At 46.0% G+C, this 19,793-nt stretch overlaps 1 protein-coding gene across 2 annotated transcripts; it reads left to right on the top strand.

The window, feature by feature from the left end:
• The first annotated feature begins 1,701 nt into the window (after positions 1–1,701).
• On the top strand, positions 1,702–19,012 carry LOC144118664 (uncharacterized). Of its 2 annotated transcripts, XM_077651531.1 has the most exons (4): positions 1,702–1,883; positions 7,284–7,343; positions 13,955–14,012; positions 18,782–19,012. In XM_077651531.1, exons 1-4 carry the CDS (start codon positions 1,822–1,824, stop codon positions 18,917–18,919), a joined length of 318 nt encoding a protein of 105 aa, XP_077507657.1. In that variant the 5' UTR covers positions 1,702–1,821; the 3' UTR covers positions 18,920–19,012. The 2 variants fall into 2 exon arrangements, with proteins under 2 accessions (XP_077507657.1, XP_077507658.1); XM_077651532.1 differs by lacking the exons at positions 1,702–1,883; positions 7,284–7,343 and adding an exon at positions 13,228–13,311.
• The last annotated feature ends 781 nt before the right edge of the window (positions 19,013–19,793 follow it).

The following is a 19,793-nucleotide window of genomic DNA, read 5'->3' on the forward strand; positions in this document are numbered from 1 at the left end:
CTTCGTTACACCAATACAGGTCTAAATGAGGCATAGTATAACGCAAAAAAATCTTAAAAATAGGTACCGCTTCAAAACATTGTTTTGAAAAAGATAACCTGGCGGTAAAAGACCATGATCAGTGGCGTGTGTGTTTTCTTTGGAGGGTTAAGTGCGCGGGAAATCGAGGTAATTTTGTTGGTCATTCCAGTTGGCCGACTAACTCCTTGCGCCTTGCAGGTTCGCATTCTGGCGATGAAACCGCTCTCATAATTGAGGGTGCTTCTAACAAACCAACACTCGCCAACAAATATGGTAGATAGGCCCATGGCCCTTAGCAGAGGGTGCAAACGCCGAAGAATAAGAGCAGACGTGGCGGCAGTTTCATCATTCAGTTCCATGCTACTAATATATTGTGCGACAACCTGCGAATTCAGGCGCCGCATAAAGGGTTGCGGAGCAGGCAGCTCTGCACAAGCAATGTCCAGGTTTTGGTAATGCAAGCCATGCGACTACAAGGATCGGCTCTCTGGCGCGATGCTCGTGGCAGAGAGGTGAGGCACAGGACCCGAAATTCTGTCCTTCCAAAGCCCTTGTCTTCTTCTCCTACACTACTCGCCTCTAGACGAGTCTTGTGCTTTTTCTACTTATCAGATTCCGCTGCTTCATTTAGTCCTCCTTGTCACACAGAAAACCACTGCCTTTCAGGGTTGTGTTGTGGCGCCCTTGCCAGGCAACCCGCACCCGTCCAATTTCTAAGGCGGCTATTTGGGCTGATTTGTGCGACAGTGTGAAACGATACAGCGCGGGAGAGACGTCTGTGGCTCCCACTTTGTTCCGCCTCACCTGCTCGGTGCCCACTCGAATTTCTTCAGTTAATTTCGTATCGTCGTCATAAAACTCACTCCCACTCAATATTCGCCTTGTAGAGTCCTTACGATGCAGAGTATTTTTATTATTACAATTTATTTGTCACTAAGAATGGTGCCTTCTGCAACGAAGGGCGATGAAGATTTCTTTTCAGCTAAGAACTCTCCGCAAGAACAACTGAATCCGGGCGAGTTGGTTACGATCCTTAGTGCTGACTGCGGAGAAAGTCTTTCTTTCTATTTCCTATAGAAGATTAATCCAAGCGCGCCTATCTCACACGACTGACATCTCCTCATGCTTAAAAAACAACTTGACAGCACCGGCGTCCTGGATACACAAGCAATAAAAGGATCACACTATAAACAGTGAAGGAATGCTGAAATGATAGGTTTTTTGTCATTTCTTATGGGTCCACATTCGAGGCCACCAATCGCATGCGCGACTAATTGCATGTAAACAAAAATCTTCACAAGAGCTGGCAATTGAAAAACAAGAAAAAGTTGGGTGCGCGAAGAAGTTTGTAAGGCGACAAATCACTACAAATTTATTTTTCTGAAATGTACTTATGATAAATATACTCGGATTATAATGAACCAGCGAAAATAGGCCTAATTGCATATTCGTGAATTTAATGAACCGCACCATATATTTTAAACTTTGCTCATAATCGCGCATCGCCTTTAACATAATTATGAATATTTTTGCTTAATTCTCTGTTCAACACGTTAGGATTCATCGGGCCTCATCATTAGATATGAGCAGATTATGATTGGTGTTCACCATCGGATTATTTTGAGTTTTTTTATTCCCCACCCATCCAGCTTTACGCAACATGAATGCAAGATTGTGCGATTACAGCGCCTTTTTAGAGTAGACGAAGACTGCGCCGACAGGAATCTTAAAGAGATCGCGGTATATAGCGGCCGTTTCCTTAAAATACTCAGAGCTGCGATTCTGCGATCCAGTTGCAAAATGGTACAGATAAATAAAAAGCTGGTTTTGTTTGCTGTGGCACTTCTCTGCGACTTAACCGAGTAAGCAAATTTTCTTTAACCCTTGTCTATAGAACGAACATTAAAAATATAGTATTTTAAACACAGTCCACGAAGTACCTTTGTTTACTTATATATTACATACCTGTGTAAATTGTTCTGCACAACACTCACCTTGTTTTCGCCACCGGGCAAACCAACCCAGAATGTTTATTGCAGTACGTAAATAACCTGCTACTAATTCTACATCTCAACTTTTGAATGTTGTACATAACGGAATGAATGTCCACAGCGACGTATAGAAGATGCAATTATAAATCTCACCTATCCTATTAATTAGTCTTTTCAGCACCGAATGAAAAGCCTCCAAAAACAGGTCGAATGTGCTGTATGGCAGCTATTGTATTGTATTAGAGTCACTGAAATCACGGATGTTGCAGTGCCACTTATCTTTTCCTCGCACTGCCGCGCTAAGATGTATTATTTCTCTCGCGGCGTAATCTTGCCAGAACGGCGGGCACCAACAATTGGAGGGAATTCTCTAAGAGGTGCACTGTTTTCCAAGCATCCAGGTTGGCTTGCGATACGTAAGTTGCACAGGGTGCTTCATAAGAGATTGGCGAAAATCAATTTTTCTTTATTCCTCTTAATTTTCTTTGTTCCTTTTCGCCACCTAATCGAACCTGGCTGTGTTTCTACCTGTGTGCCGGCGTTTTAAGATATCACGCTTAATAACGACGTCGCGATTGCATATACATGCACCAAAAAAAGGTGATTGTCGTGTTGGAAACGTTACATACAGCAGCCGAACTTCTTCCAATTTGCGGTGGTACGGAGAGGATTAAAGCGGTACTGTGAAAACCTTTTCAATTGCAATGGCTTGAATATAGGCTAGCCGTGCGTGGGGCCATGGCACAGTTTAATCCAGGAGCTACTATTGAAGATCACGGGAGCAGTTGTTGTAGTAGAGAACACAGCCGTATTCACATAGCCCCAAAGGAAACCACCGTGCGTCACGCCGGCCTATTGGATAAGCAAGTTACGTGGCGGCAGATTGTGTCAATCCGTCCGTCCTAGATGGGGTATACTGACAAAGTTGGTGGGTGAACAATATGTTGACTGAGAATTGTGAGACTATGTCCGTAAGGTTGGGAGTGGCTCTGCAGAAGGAGCTCGAGCCATGGGTAAATAGGGCGCGAGGAAACAGGAGAGGCGGAAGGGGTCTGTCTACATCTTTCATAATATGGCTGATGTGCAGTAAGTGAGAGCCGTAGAGGGTGAGCGCGGTTAGAATGTGTCCATTGGTTGTGGGCAGAGATGTTAGCGATAAAGGAGGATGCAGCTTGGTTAGCTTCAGTATTTGAGGATAGGTAAACAGGCTTCCGAAACGCTTCAACGGTGCTCAGTTACATTAGACGACCGGGTAAAAGGATCGATTCCAGTGCGACCTCGCGCATTATGATGACGAGGAGAAGTCAGAGGATAGTAGAAGTGAAATATCAAGTTACAAAGAGCTTTTGTGAATTTTTAGAGCGCATGTCTCAGGAGCTCGTTCCTGCATTCTGCGTCGTACTAGTCGCTGGCTTAATCGGCGTAACGCGCCACCAGCCCACCGTGTTAGGTGGCGTGTCAGGAGCTGCGCTAAAATTTGGCGTTACCTAATATAGAAATTGTCGGTCATTGTTTCTTGTCCATCTCAAATGTCCTTATCCACTTGAAGAACTTAACAGAGAGCGCCTTGTGCGCAGTTTATATGAGATAAAGATATATTCTGATTTGATTTCATTTCAATCGATTTTAGGGTCTTTAACGTCCCAAAGCTACTCAGGCTATGAGGGATGACGTAGTGGAGGGCTCCGGAAATTTAGACCACCTGGGGTTCTTTAACCTGCACTGAAATCGCACAGCACACAGGCCTCAAGAATTTCGTCTCCATCGAAATTCGACCTGCGCGGCAGGGATCGAACATTCGTGTAACGGCTCAGCAACCGAGTCTCATAACCACAGAGCCACCGCTGCTGTATTGAGTTATATTCTACTTGTGTGATGTAAACTCGAATGAGTCCAAAAACGTGTCTCATGGGCCCCTAAGGAATTGCCTTTGACTAAAGTGATAGTCAAACTGAAATGTGCTTAACGTTAATGTTGCAGAGGAAACTACCTCTGCAGGTACCAACAGCAAAGCTCCTGTTTGATGTAAAATTATTATTAAGCAAGAGTGCTGAGGGAAGAAAGGGATGAAATGCCTTCAATATGGGCAGGCATCTATCGACAACGTAGAGGTAGGGCATCGACGTGGTAGACAAGAGGCGCATGTCTTGTATCCAGGTGCCTCCGCGCTTGTGCACTTGTAAGAAAATAAATTTTAAGTGTCAGTACAGCTGAACGAGGCTTGATTATCCACTTGAAGAGATCCGCTCAATAGTCCGTGTATGTCAATCAAATTCAACCACAGAAAAAAGGCTTAAAAAGGTAACACCGAAAATAAGACCTCTGCCCAGAAAAGGACTTGGCAACACTTGCACTCTAATTGTCCACCACCACCACCTTATTAATCCTCCCAAAATCTTCTCAGTACCCAGCAATTCTGGAAAAAAATCATTTTTGTGCGGGAAACCGTTTATGAGCGTAATGTTTTCATATAATGCAAGTTCTCACTATAACAAGCAATATATCAGCAGATAACCCGACGGCAGCCTTGAATTTTTTTTCTCTTCTCGTTTTTGCTATCTTCAGAACGTTCTACATAGGCTTTCTGTGGCAGTTTTAACTGTTCGATGCAAATGGTGGAACAACTTTAACAGAAATATTATGCAACATATCAGAGTAATAGATCATTACCTGCAATATTTTCATAACAGCGTATTACAATTTTCCAATTCAAAATTTGTGCCCCAGAAAGCTGGACTTGCACCGGTATAAGTTGCAGGTTACCCTTTCCTACGCGTCAACATCCAGTCATGACAACCTGGTGGTCGCAATGTAGGAGCAAAAAGGAGTAGAATGTTCTAAGGCGTCTATTCTCAAGGCAAAGCTTAAGCGTCCTCCCAATTTTTTTTTTACCTCAAGCAAGATGCCACCACACTGCTTTTCAGCATTGGTATGCTTGAGTGCGGAAAAAAGTTGCTGAATTTAAATGCGAAATCCTTACTAGCCCCATTAGACGAAATTCCGACGGCGACAGTCGTTCAGGCGTTGCGATGGTGCTAAAAAGATGGCGTCGCAACAGGCATCGTCTAGCCATCTCAATCGGCGAGAGCGACGAAGGTGCGCACAACAGATGCATGGAGTAGCCCTCCTTCCCCTCCGCTTTTTTCCTCTGTATAACTGGCCGACATTTATGCAGCGCCAGTTTTCCCGATTTATCAAAACTGTCAGGGAAGCGTTCATCGTAGAGTGTTCTTGGTGCTGCTATACGATGTCTCGTCGCACATAGCATACGTCTCTTGGTTAAGTTGTAGACTTTCTCACGACCGGCACCCAAGCTGACGGCATATGTACCTTTAATGGTATGCCTTTCCCCGGCTTGCATATGACAGCTGTGACGCAACCGTTCATGATTCAATTGTCCGGGAGGTGCCACGAATTTTCGTTCCTCACAGGATACAGCTGCTAGGGAAGTTGTAGGATAGCTCGCGAGAGCAATTCCAACCCACGGCATATAAACGGAGGATGAGATCCCACTTCAAGTGGGATCTTCATCCCACTTGACACGGCGCATGCGCACAGCTGTTGCAGCACGATTTCGCCGGCGCCCCGCGCCGCCAGCAGCAGCAGCAGCTGCTGCGCACCACGTGGCTGGTCACGTGCCGCTGCTATGGCCACGTGTCATCGCCACGCTGAAGGCTCGAAATGCTGCCGTAATGTTTAAAAACAGTTAGCCCGCCTGCTACCAAGTTCACGTGCACTTGTGACGTCATCACTGCCTGCCACCGTGGCAGGTGGTAACCTGCCTACCGAACTGCGGGCTACCTGCCCTCCGTGGCACGGGGAAATGAAATTTATTTAGCAAACTCAATGCAGTTGGCACCTGCCCAGAATCACTCTGCGCATGAGCCTTACGGGAGGACTGGAATAGCATCCTGGGGCTCACGAGCCACAGCGGTGGCTTTGATATGAAACGGCCACCTGCCGGGGCAGTGGCGCATTGCTTAACCAGAGGACGACTCTGTCAGCAGTTATATTAGGACTCCACTTGATGTATTAATGGAAAGAATGACGAATTATGCATAAAAGGCATGTCGGCATATATGGGCAAATGGTATTCGTCAAGGCGGAGCTCAAGTGTACCCTCTAGGTTTCGCCAGACTAAGTGAAGTTTTCAACTTGAAAATATGAGTTCAAAGGCCAGGCAAGAGCTTAAACAAAAAACTAAATATCTGAGGTGTTATTCCTTGAAGGTCAAATGACAGATGTCGTTAATAATAAATAAGATGAATTACGATATACTAGCGGGTACACTAATTTTGTATAACATACGGTCTTTACATATCAGTATACAGAGTATTGAGGAAAGCGGTTCTTTTTTCTAGGGGGAATGGTGAGGTGTCGCTCCCAAAGGTGAACGAGCCTGGCTTTCTGCTATTTCAACGTTGCTTGAAAAATCATAAGAAGCTTGATCCTCTTGTTTGCCCAGGCCGCCTGATAAAGCTTATGCTTCTCTTAACTTTATCGGAGCAAGTAGAAGTGCCGGCAGTTATTCTGGGCCTCCTGTGAGTTGAACGCAGCACACGCTTGAATGATGTCCGTTGCTATGCATCATCGAAGGGTAACCAATAAAACGTTGCCTGCTCACCTGGTATTTTACGCAGCTGGCGATATACAAGAGTTCTCCTTTGGTTGGGCAGCAAGGTTCATCTTTTTCGGCATGACCGACAATCACTGGTGTTCATCGACGGACCGCGCGTAGCGATTACAATTTGGGCAAGAAACCGAGGGCATGCTTGCTTTGGAGTTTAAATTAACTCAGCGTTGGCAACCATTTTTCCTCGAAAGGAAGGGAAGAAAGGGGCAATGGAAGTAGCAAGGTATGCACTTGCAGATCGTCGGAATCACATTAGCTGGGTGTCTCACTTTTGCTTTTTCTCATCATTAGTTACACTATTTTGGGTAAGAAATATGCAGTATTGTGAAAATTCCGAAACAACACAGAAACGGCGGAGCGTTATAGTGAATTTTCGCAAAGAACGTTGTTGTGTTTGCTTGCCACAAACCAGGTTATTCGCATGGTAAGTTCGCAGGTTAATGATAATGCAGTTTTTTGGCGACTAGAAGCGATGCGCGATGTTATGTGTAGAGAGCGCAAACCTACATGCCAGATATTTAGTTTCGCTTCTAATCACATGAAACATATAGCTAACATAGCAATACAATGTATTATAGGGGAGACATCCACGAATTATTTTCGCTCCAACTACTCGCTATTGTTTTGTTTATTTTCAGGTCCGGACTTCCACCAGAATCCAGTCCACCAATAGGCGCCGCAAATTTGGGGGGCAACCGGTAATTCATACATAGCGACTCGAATTTCTTTATTATTTACATTTGGGCTTCTGAAAGAGTGCAATGAGTGTGGTGAATGACCACTCCTATCTCCACACACACGAAAGGCTTCACAATCTTCTTCACCCAGGCCCTGCATCTTCACTGAGCCATGAGAGAGGGGAAAGAGGAGGAGGTAAAAGGAGGGAGATAGAAAGTACCACCAAACTGGAAGGCTGCTAGAAAATGTGACCACCTGGGGTTCCAACTTTCTCTAACCCCGTGCAGGGCACCGGTTCCTTCCCAAATATGTTCATTGGAAATGCGGCCGCCCAGGACGGGACGCGATCCCGTGGCCTTGTGCTCAGTAATCCTATGCTACAAAGATTTATGCATGGAAGCTGGTCAGCTTTGTAACAGAATTTCTCGCACGGTCTTGCCTGTAATATCTGTAATAACTTGAGTGCTAACGCCTACTCTTCCCTTCAATCACTAGATATATTGTTTAAATGTGCAGTGGGAAAGAAGTTACCCTGCAGAAGCACGAATGTTTGTCAAAATGACTGCCTCTGCGAAAAAATATGCATAAATTGTTTTTGACATGATTGTACAGTGGACATAACTCACAAGGTGCCCGCGCAAGAAGTTAAAATGGCTTTCTTTTGTTTATATTTAATGAGTCGTGAAGTTAGAATGCCCTTGTCAGATCAGGCTATTTGAGCATACTTGGATTAGGACGCATTTAAAAATTTATGCAAAATCGAAAGAAAGCCTTAAAACAACAGAAAACGCCTAACACGCGGAACCGGAAGAAACGCCGAAAGTGGAGGGTTGCGAATAATGAAGTAATATTGTCCAGTGGTGTTGAGTACACGCAGAATGTGTCAGGAAGCCTTAGCAAAGAAGTTCTCATTGCTCTAAGTGGTTCCCCAAAAAAACTGCAACGAGAAAAGTATCCCTTCGATTCGACTGTCTTCGTGTTACGAATATCAGCTGATCTCAGCCTCAATGTATTCAAAATTCGCAAACGTGTATGAAACATCAAAAACTACTTAACACATCGTAAAAACTGCTGGGCCCGGTCGAATTCTTTTACAGAAAAGTGATTGCGCGCGGCAAAGAGAGCTACAACAAAACAAAACAATGAATACCTGTGCCGGCAAAGTTTGCAAAGAACATCAATAAGCAGACATGGGATACCTTTAGAGCATTGCCTTCTTCAAAATGCATCGAACGGATGTCTAAAAGAGGGCAATAATAAGAACACTGGTGTCCGTTAATGCAACTGGAAATTCTCCAGGCTCATGATTAACCCGCTCGGAGCATCCGTCGCGGCGCTCAGCTGCCGTCGGTCTCACCCACGTATTTCGCTTCCCGCAGTTGTCAAAGATATTATATGACTTTGTTAACGTGTAAGAAGGTATCATAGAAATGCGAAACAATAAGCAGCTGTCAGATCCAACTCCAGGTTACCTGGGTTACACTGCTTGTCTCGCCAGCTCTGTCTGTTTCTGGCTTTGGTTCTCTCTCCTTGTCTTTGATGCGCAACCAGACGAGTTGCTGGATCTCGTCTGCGCGTTATAGACAAGCGGCTACTGAAAACTTGGGTTCTTCAGCTACGTTTCGTGGCATCGCCGCTAGCCTTATGCTTGGATTTCGTTCCATAGCGATATATAAATGGGCTCATCCTTTGCTTTCTGTTCTACACCGGTGTCATAGACGAAGGACAAAAGAGTCAGAATAATGCACGAGGCCGCGTTGTTCAGCACCGAAGTACATGACAAGGATGTCGGAAATAATATTGCTCAAGAGCTAGTTCATGCTTTTTATGTGCGGGCATTACACAGTTGTCGCCGGTTAGCTTGCGTGAGTATTCTAGACAATGGCTTGTGTTTGCTACTATGTGAACGTTGCTCCCCTGTCAACGACCTACACGCAAACGGGGCGCTGTTATCTGCAGTATATATTCAGCGAAGAATTTCGCGGGTTCTTCTGCAGTACCATTGGGCAATGTTCTTTCTTTCAGAGCAATGGCTGAGGTAGTGAATCCCCACAATGGCGTATTTATGGCGTGGTGTTGACCCTGCGGAAAGACATGATTTTTTGGAAAGAGAGTGTTGACAACAGTACTCTGTTCAAAAACCGTGCTGGCTTCTTGGGTGGCGTATTTGATTAGCTACAGTGCCCGCTGATGTTGACTTTATGTGATATAAGACCAAATGGTCGTGAGCTGCAGCCTCTCTGCTGAATTTCCTCAACGCCTGGCAGTCGTTTTTACAGAAAAGTGTGGAAAACGTCCCAGCAGCTGATGGTCAGAGATATGAACGATTATTTTAGGTGCTAAGCTTGGTTCAGGTGGACATCGCCTTTAAATCATATTGAAGACTAGCGGTGTCGGAAGCTAGCTTGGAATAAGGAAAAGTCCACTTCGAGGCATTTTATGAGGGTTCGTAGCAATTGTGTATGCTTTTCATGTGCTAAAGTGCTGGCGTTGGAAAGAGAGAAAACAGCGCAACGTTTTAGACATGGACATGAGGAAAAACTACAAACGCGATGACTTCAACTGATTCCTTAATTTGGAAAGGAGGCAGCATAGATACAGACAGAATGGGGGAGGGGTCAGGAAACCTTCCTCAAAATAACAGTCAGTTTGAGGCGGTGATTCCACAGTCAGTCGGGAACGTCGTCTGTGTCCGTCGAAATGCTTGTTTCCCTAGTTGTACCAACCACGTGACCAACAACACACCACGTGACCACTTGGCGGCGCTGCCACGCTGCTGGCTCGAAATGCTACCGTAATGTAGCTATCGCTACAAAATGAGATGATTGGCTGCAGTTAGAGGCTATGACCGCAACGAGCTAGAACACCACACAACCCACATTTTGATTGGATCGGAAAATTACTGAAAAGCGGTGACAGGCGAAATTCGTCGCCTGAAAGGTGTGTTCCGCGGGTATGAGTGGTGCCCAATTAAGCGATCTTTCTGCGAGCCACAGTCGAGGAAAAATTTGACGACCTCCTGACGCGAGGCATTTCCGCCTCTCGACTGGTCTGCGCGCGGCCTGGGTGCGCAGGAAAGAGGTGATTGGCAGTGAAGCAGACGGAGTTGCCCCAGGAAACGCACAGCGAGTTTCCGCACGGTGGTGCTGAAAAAAGAGGAATGAAAGTCGAGATGCTTGACATTACCAAATGCGGATAAACAGCTACTCGATGTGTCAAGGTTCAGTTCAGCGTCAACGCTAATTCGAAGAACAGCCTCTATTCTCCGATTCATCCATAACATCTGCTCTGCGAAAAAGCGATCGGGCCCCCTGAGAGCAGAAGAAATACAGAAGGCAAGAAGGCATTGGTTGAAATAAGCGCTGCGCTCCGCGTTTCTTGGTGGACTTCGTAGTGAAGCCGATGGAACTAAGGTCCCACCTAGCTCTCCTCAGCAGGAATATGAAATTTTGATCGACCCAGACACAGTGCTGGCCATTAAAGGGCGCCTTCGCTGCGCCAACATGGCACCTGACGTAAAGAACCCCACTGTATTGCCGAATGACCGTAGGTATTTCAATCTACTGCATGTAACAGCAGCGACGAATGCTGCATGTTGGAGAAAACGGCACTCTAGTACAACTGCACGAGAGCTACGGAGTCCTGCCCGGCAAAGAACTTGTGAAAAAAGTAGTGCGTGCTTGCGTCACTTGTCAAAAGTTCAGTGCTTCACTGCTAAGCGCATTGCCGGGACCGCTACTAGAAGACCGAACTACACCATCAGACTTTTCGCGACCGGTATATGTAAATAATAATAATCGCGTGTGGAAAGCTTACATTGGGCTGTTTACTTGCGCGGCCCCGCGAGCAGTGCACCTGAAGCTTGTTATTTACATACCGACAAGCAGCTTTCTGCTCGAATTGCGAAGGTTTGTGTCGCGAAGGGGACTGTGCCATATCATACATTCGGACAACGGGCAGACCTTAAGGCGAGGAGCAAAGTAACTGATCGATCTGTGGAATACGCTGCGGCACCCCGATGTCGTGTATCATTTTACTTCTCCTGAAGTTGAGTTGCGCTTTGTTGTGGAGTGGACGCCAAGGCGGGCTGGTTTCTGTCCAAGGACGGTGCACTCAAAGAAGGTAGCATTAAAAAAGTGGTCGGAAAGAAATGCCTAGAAAGTGAAAACTTAGCCACAATCCTTTGCGACGTTGAAGCCGTGGTGGATTCTCGGCTGTTCATTTATGTGTGCAACGAGGTGGAAGAGGGTAACACCCTAGTGACTTCAAGCTTCCCCTCGGGAGGTGGCTAACGACTCCGCCGACGGCGGTTGGCGAGCCGCGCGCTTCTACTCCGGAGATGGTTCGCTCGTTTCGGCGCCAGAAAAAAATATTGAAGAACCAATTCTGGGAGGCCTGAAGAGCGGTGTACCTCAGTTAGTGAACATCAGCATACGCAACACACCTAAAGCAGGTTCCGTTGCCTAAAGTCGGACAGCTGGGGCTAGTTAGAGAACCACTTCCCCGCCTGCTATGCAAGCTCGGGAGTGTGGAGGTGTTCAAGGATAGGGACAATAAGGTACGTTCTTGCGAGATCAGACTCTCGCGTCGCAGTCTTCCAAAGACCCATGGAGCTCGTTTACCCACTGGAGTTGACAGAATTGTAGAGTGCGGCCCCACGCACTCTGGAAGGAGGGGGAAGAATTGAAACGGGAGGCGGTAGCCGCACTAGACATTACTACTTTTCCTTGAGAAGTGTGCGCCCAACGCGCTGCAATTCCCCGCGCGACTGCCTCGGAGGAATTGTATTCCCTTTCTGGAAAGCGGAACCTTCCCCCCTCGCCGATTAAGGAGAAAGGGGAAATCCAGGACGGTCATGGAGAGGGCTGAGAGACGGGCTTAGGAGTGCTGTAACTTGTCGAGGTTGGGGATACAGCGTTCTGCCATTCTGTCCTAAGAAATAAGTGGTGGATTTTGTGTTACAGAAAAAGAATGTGCGCGGGGAGTAACTTACACCGTCGATAGCATCACTCCGTTACTTCAGCTACCTCCTTGGCGAATCGACGATCCTGAGGGCCCGGAGGTTGATCAAGTAGTGCTGTACGATCAGATGATGGTTACCAATGCGAGCGTCCTATATATCCATGGCGTCCCCTGTATTTTGTTTTTCAGGCTTGAATCTTTGGGATTGCCTCTGGGGCCAGGCCACTCAGCAGAGTCTTCTAGTAATGTAAATATAGATGTTGTTATGGTACTATGAACGGTATGTCGGTGCTCCTGCCAAAAAGCCTGCCAGCGGGACACGCTACTGTCTGAGCAAAGCAGGTACAATCTCGGAAGCCGCAAGCCGACGTGGCTTTGTCGTGCGACGGTTTGTGCCCTGGGAGGATAGTAAGGCTGCTGTTGTCCGCTATATAGTAGCGAGTGAAGAAAGGCTGGCAACATGCACATCTGGAGTGGCCACCTGAAATCTCTTGATGGAGTGGCAGAGTAGCACAAATCAGGTATCAAATGAGTTGTTTTCCAACTCGAAGGCTGCCTCAAAGTATTTTAGCGCACCCACGTTGAACAGAATACCATAAAACTCCTTATTAAGGGAGCCTAAGCTGTCTTCGAAACCGTGGAGAAGATCGTATGTCAGTTTCAGTTCGGGCACAGTGACAGCACCTGGCACCCGAGTCAATGAGGTGGCTTGCTTCTTTGCGATGGTGGTGATTTTATTGGGAAAATCCTCGTTGTCGGCCTCCTGGTGTAGACAGTGCGCTGCACTGTGTAAGAATTCGAATGTCGCTCGCTTACCGGAGGCTCGTTTACACTCTTTCATGGCCCACCGCGACTGCTCTTCCCTGACGGTCTCCTTCGGGCGGCGGCTGAAGGCGGCGGCGGCACAACAGAGCAGCGCCCCCTTTCCCTCCTATACTTTGAGTTTGCGTGGTGCGAGAGAGACGATGCAGCGACGGCGATGCTGGCCTACGGTTCTAGACCACGCTGGAAGCCGGAGCTCTAAAGGTGACACCGCTCAAATTGCCTTGCTTGCCTACCGTGCTACCGAGGAGGCCATCGCTTTGGAGAGTTTCTCTATGAACACCTTTGGCTGCTGGATATTTCTTAGTGTGCTTTCTTCTCGGCCATGTGGTCCGTGCCAACTGAACGGTACTGTTTGAGGCAAAACTAGAAAGCCCCTCCCCCCCCCCCCCTCTTTTTGTAAGCTTGCCTTTCACGCTGTTTATGACTTGTCGATAAGGCACTCCTCTTGTCCGGGTAAGTTCCACGGAGGATTCTGGGTGCCCGGGTTTCCGGACTATGAAATATAGAGGAAATGTAATATACTCAGCGAGGAGCTGTATGTCTTTTTCTCGCTGCCTAAAATCCCCTTCAGCATGCCATAAAAACAAACCTTGCTAGAGCAGAAAACTCGCGTCTACAGCTTTAATGTCTGGCTTCCAATGTGCCACTGGGTTGGTAGTTGTGTACCACGTTCCACGCGTGTTATCTCATTCCTTGTTCATTTCGATCCCCAGGTGCCAATTTTTACCTGTGATGTGCGATACGTGTGATAGAAGTTGAAAGAATGCAGTAATTCGGCGCTAAAACGGGACCAAATCTTTATTTTAGTGTGTACTGCTGCATTTATGGGTGTTCTATTTTTCAGAGGCGGCGGAATTCCAAGGAATTTTCAGCTACCTCCTCATAGGACTTGTCCAGCAACGGTGAGTACATGGAGATATTTTAGCTCTAGGAGGTCACCTTACGGGCTGCAATTACTATATTCACTTAATCGTGGCCAGGGTTAGAGTTGGCCCCGCCAACGTATATCATTTCTATCATGTGAGCCATAACTAAAAAAGCAAATACTTTTCCAATGAGGAGCCTTTGATGATCATAGTACGCTGTAATAGCGGGCGCTTATAAAGCCCTCATGGGACGAAGCTGGGGTGGATCCTGAATGAAGAGAAGGATTGCAATTCCAGATGACCACGGGGGCGCGCTTGAATCATCGTGTGCTTTGTGTGGGTGGGACTGCGATAGGCTAGGGACCCTCACGATGCTTACATATAGCTTCCGAGCTGCGAGACCGGTCGTAACTCTAAATATTCTACAGGATTCAAGGCCATGTGGTTGCTTCGCCATAGTAGAAATCAGAATAAGCAAGCGGAAAAGTACCCGCGGAACGGAGGTTGGGCACGCCAGGAAACGAAACGGAAACCAAACCTGGTTTTTCTGCAAGCAACCAATTGACATTAACCTCGAGTATCTGTCACTTGTACCTGGGGCCCGTGGAATCTGACAACATGCGCAAGAATAAAATTAGAATTCGGCTTTTTCTCTAAGTGAAGCTCTGACAAACAGGAAAGCGATCGATGTATGTTTTCGGTCTGCAAAAATTATGGCCGCCACTCATTATCGATGACGGCGAATGATAACACGTTCAAACGGATACATGCCGTGTAAAGCAGGGGAGGATTTGCAGGGTATCGCTGGGGAGCCAAGGGTTGAAATTTCGAGGGTGATATTACAAATTGGTATGATGAAAATTGATCAAAATATCAACAGTCTATGAAGGGAGCAACAATATCTGGTAGGGAATTTTTTCATTGATTTGACTGGAAACGTCTTAAAATGAAGAAAAGGACTCAGATATACCGCACGTAAGAATGGTTCAAGCCACACTTTTTCAGGTACAATTCTTTTGCCTACTTAAATCACTTCGCCAAACACATTAAAAAATTGGAGGAAGCCTAAGCATCGCCTTTAATAGTGCAACGCGACAGCGTGTGGCGGCGTTGTCAGGGAGTCCACGAAATGCCCTCGCCCATTCGGCGTGACCGCCTGCCCGTTGGAAACACCTTGGAACGCATTTTTCATTTGTTTAATTGTTTCAATAAATAATTGACCAATTGCGGACAGTATATTATCTTAATTATCATGATAAAGAATTGGCTTTTCAATTCTGAGCATGTTGACAACATTGAACTCCCTTTTTTTAATTTTTTCATTTTTCTTTCCTGTTATTAATCCATTAATTACAATGATTTAATTAACGTGTCATCACCAATCAGACACCAATCAATCATCAATCAATAGTACGGCAAATTTTTATGATACGATTTTTTTTTACGCAGCCCCGATTATTTCCTGCTCGTGGTGCCGACTACTACTACGCCGACGGCTTTCCAACCGAACAAGATGTATACGCTGGGGTGCAAAATTTATATAAAACAATCATAAAGTCGGTTTCGCTGATGATGTCAGATCTTCTGCGATTATCCGCTTTTTTTAGTTCCACAACACGCAGTGCGGTATTTTGCAACCTTTTGCGCTGTACGTGCCATTGCCTACATGACCCTGGTCAGCGCGCGCAGCGGTCCTCGCATTTTTCGCTCTTTGGCGTGCCAAAAGCTGTCTAGCTCTTCATCGGAAAGCAGCTCATTTGTTCGCCCTTTCACTTTCGCTTGCGTGCACATACTCGTAATACCGCTGTTCGCTTCCTAAAGCGTCCGCGAGCCGCTTTATCTCTTGGCTCACCATCTCGATCCACCGTCAACAGTGCCAAACTTGTACACTAGCATTTCGATGCACAAAATGAAGGGATAAATACTGACAAAGACGACAATTTTCAACGCACAGCAAGAGAGACGACCGGTGGTAACCGTTACGAGAGAGGCTGCAAGAATGGTTGAGAAAACATTGCAACCCAAAGCTGCTCTGTTGTGTGGGCGCTGGTTAGAACCGAAGGATAATGAATCTGGGCTGTAAGTATGACAAGTTTCATTCTGCGGTTTCGCATTCCGGCGGAATCGTTCTGAATATTTTGCATAGCTCGGCATCAGTGTACTTGGTCAGATTTGGACGATGCTTGCCCGCCTTTGTCGATAAAGGGGGATAAAATCATTTCATACCTCTTGCTTGGGCCCGAATAGGGCCTGCAGTATTTTGAATTAGAAAAGACTTCCTCATCTTTTGTCGTCATTGGTCACGGGCAAACCGGAAAAGGAGAGCCAGTGCGAAAAAATCCCGAGGAATTGTTTCTCGGGTCATGTCGCCCATCTACACTACCCTTAGAGCAGTGTGTTAAAGCTTTCACCAAAGCAGTACGGGCACCGCAGCTTAAGGCAGGGAGACTTTAGCGATGAGAAGGGGGTATGTGGAGACGATGGCGCGGAGGGGTACAATAAAAAGGTTAGGATGACGTCGCACTTCACAACCAATGGTGCATGCAGCACATATGACACTTGTGTAGCTTGAGGAAAGCTGCTAAAATTTTTACGATCATGACGAAACGCCTTGGCCAAAGATCATGCAGCTGCGGCTTTCATGTAGGACTGCCTTGTTTCCAGGACAACCAGTGAAAGAATTGCGTCATTTCGGAACAGGCATTCGCAAGCCTTCCGTAATTACGGGGGCCGTTTCTTTCTTACCATTCAAGTATCGAACGATGCAATCAACACTCCTTCAGAATTTGGATTTCCATTTAGTCTGGGTCTATGGTAACGCCCGGCAACTGGTGGCGCTGTTTCTTTTTTGTGCGAACCTGGACGACAGGGATTGCAGACCGTAGGAATAACACGGGCTGCAGACTTCCTGGTGCCTCTACCAGGCGCAGATTATTGTAAACTAAACATTTTGACAGAATTACCTGTCTGGTTGGGTTTGAAGACTTATAATAAACTGCACATCTCCAACCAAAAATGTTAACTTTAACCCAACGTTCCGAAGCCGACTCGGCTCCTTCATCAGGGGTGAGTGAGGGCAGTAGCTAGCGTCTTTTAAGTATGGAGGGGAGGGGGGTGAAAAGAACGACAGCTGTGTCGCGCAAGGCGCGAGGGAGGGGGAGGGGTTTTAGGATGTTAGTCACGCTGGCGCACTGCAGGGAGGTGCTGAATGGCGACTTTATAACGTTGCGTTGAAGAGCGATGTCCCTGGGCATATACTGGGGGCAGGTTTCCTTTTGTGCGGTTGATAATGTTCGGGGTGGTTTGGATGTGGCAGGATTCCAGAAGGAGCCTCTTGTGGTAATTTGCTTAGGTTCCGAGGACGCGGAAGATTTTCCTCAGGTATGTCGACGACTGCTTCGCCGTCATCAAAAAATCTGAGACTCAAAATTTCTTTCTTCATTTAAACTCCGTAGAACCTGACATTCAGTTCACGCTAGAGGTGGAACAAGAAAACTTCTTGCCGTTTTTGGACGTCCTCGTGCCCCGAAACGACAATGCCCTTCAATTCTCTGCATACCGCAAACCAATCCACTCCAATCCAAAAGGCATGCTCCCTGGTTGTGAAATGTCTGTGCAGTGTTGCTTCACCGGACTTCTGCGATGTGTGACATTGCACACGTCTTCACCGAAGGCTCTCTTATGCAAAAGGTCCTTTAGGGAGCACGGCCGATGGCAGAATAGGAAAAAATTGTGACTTTCTAAGTGGACATAAGCAGACAGTTATGAGTTCACATCACAGATTTGTTAGCGAAAATAGTGTGCACAGCTTTACCTTTGCCCTACTTGAACCCTATGTGAATGAAAAAAATGACACCAGCCGCAACCTAGATTGCTTGCATGCCAGAGAAGGCAACAAACGTTTTATTCGGACATTATACTCGGCGCCTGTGCACCATCCTTCTTTCCTAAAACAACATAAATCTGAAATATGAATTCCAAGTGTAATCTGTCGGCTGATATCCCATTAAGGACGGATCGCCGAGCTGTTCTCTTCCTGCACAGTTTTGTTAACCGAGCCCCACCAGAAAGGTGACGTTTAACAGATGCTGCCTTTTTAATGAGATAGACAGAAAATAAGCGTTTGACGGCGGACCGCCGCTCCGACTATGGATTTTTCCTAGCGGTGTAAACCATACTGTAATTAGCAGCAGACCAAAGAAGAACACACGCCTACGACGCGAAATGCACAATAAAGAAAATACTGTGGTACCTGGAACAGGCTAGCATTAAACGATGAGTCTAATCGCAGCAAACTCTAAATATTCCAAACTGCACTAAATTAGCAACGAACAAAAAATTTGAGCTTAAGCACTTAGCAATGAGATATAGTAACTTAGAGACGTGACGATAAAAAAAATCGTTTACCTGGCAAGTAATCAATATGTAACATTTATGTTCAACCATGAAGGGGAACAAGCCTTTATAATAAGTGCCATTGCAGGTTATGGTTTGCTGATGACCTTAATAATTTGCTTTTCTGAGTGCCGCCTCATTCGCAGACGAAGACCACTCAATTCGTAAGCCGATTCATAACTTTATATAGGTTTCTGAGTAATATTTTGTGCACGCTATGGCCTCCAACCAGCCCTAGAAAGAATGAGTACAGTGGTAGAGGGAACATTGGCCTATGTTCCGCAGCAGTTCACGTCACTTCCGTACTACTTCTTGACGCCAAACTTTCCAATTTGGCGAGCGCAGCACTATTCAGGAGCCTCACCCAAAACCTGTGTGACTCATTAAATCTAATTTCTGGTCTTTTGCAGTGTCCGCAAATGCCAGGATTACACGGAGCGATGTGCGGAAAAGGTTGCAGATGCCTTCTCCGCCAGCACGGTCCTACAAACCGGCTGTTCTGTGTCAAAACTCCTGTACCGGGAAGACTCCCGCATGCATTTATATAGCTTGTCGTGACTGTATCTTCAAAAGGCAAAGAGTTGCCTTTGGCTTTGTTTGATGACAATCTCTGCAATAAAGTGTCAACACAATCACCAAAATCTGCTGGTTGTTGCAAGTTTGTAATACCTCTTTATTTTCCAGAAAGGAACTGGATGTTCTCTTGGGCTAAAATATACAAATAAATTTGACAAGGCCCAATGGAGAGTTAAATAACCAGCATAAAATTAAAATGCAGTAGAAATTTTTAAAGGCAATGTAAAGACAGAAAGGACAAAATAATTAACAAAATAACAAAATAGACAGTAATCCTAAATAAAATAAATATACCAGGCAATCAAATGAAAGTCACCTCAAAGAAAAGAAAGCGTAGGGGAAACTAGCGATATTCATGCATCACAAACGCACAGAATGAGAACACAACCATTTTCTTTAAAACCCTCCGTAATATACACTTGTTTAACATTGTTGGGAGGGTATTGGCCAGTGAGTGACATTTATAAAAAGTCCGAATATTAGAAACTGCCCAAGCACCATCAATCTGGATTCCATATTTATATTTCTCCACTTTAAATATTGTACCAATGCGCTGCTCGACGACTTCAAGCCCCACGAATGATCACCTATACCAACGTAGAGGATTCTGTAAGGACATAAATTGCATTTGTGTCATAAATGAAGGAAATGATAAATGAAACTTGGTCTGTGCGGAAGCGCGTAGTATCTCTCAGATATCGGCGGATACCTGAACAGAGCCGTAAGAAAAAAGATAAAGGAGGGACTGAGAGTAGAAAGGGAAGAAAGAGGTGCCGTAGTGCAGGTCTTCGCATTAATTTCTACCACCTGGAGATCTTTAACGTGCACTGACACCACACAGCACAC

Source organism: Amblyomma americanum, chromosome 2, assembly GCF_052857255.1.
Source record: "Amblyomma americanum isolate KBUSLIRL-KWMA chromosome 2, ASM5285725v1, whole genome shotgun sequence".
NCBI classification, from domain to species: domain Eukaryota; kingdom Metazoa; phylum Arthropoda; class Arachnida; order Ixodida; family Ixodidae; genus Amblyomma; species Amblyomma americanum.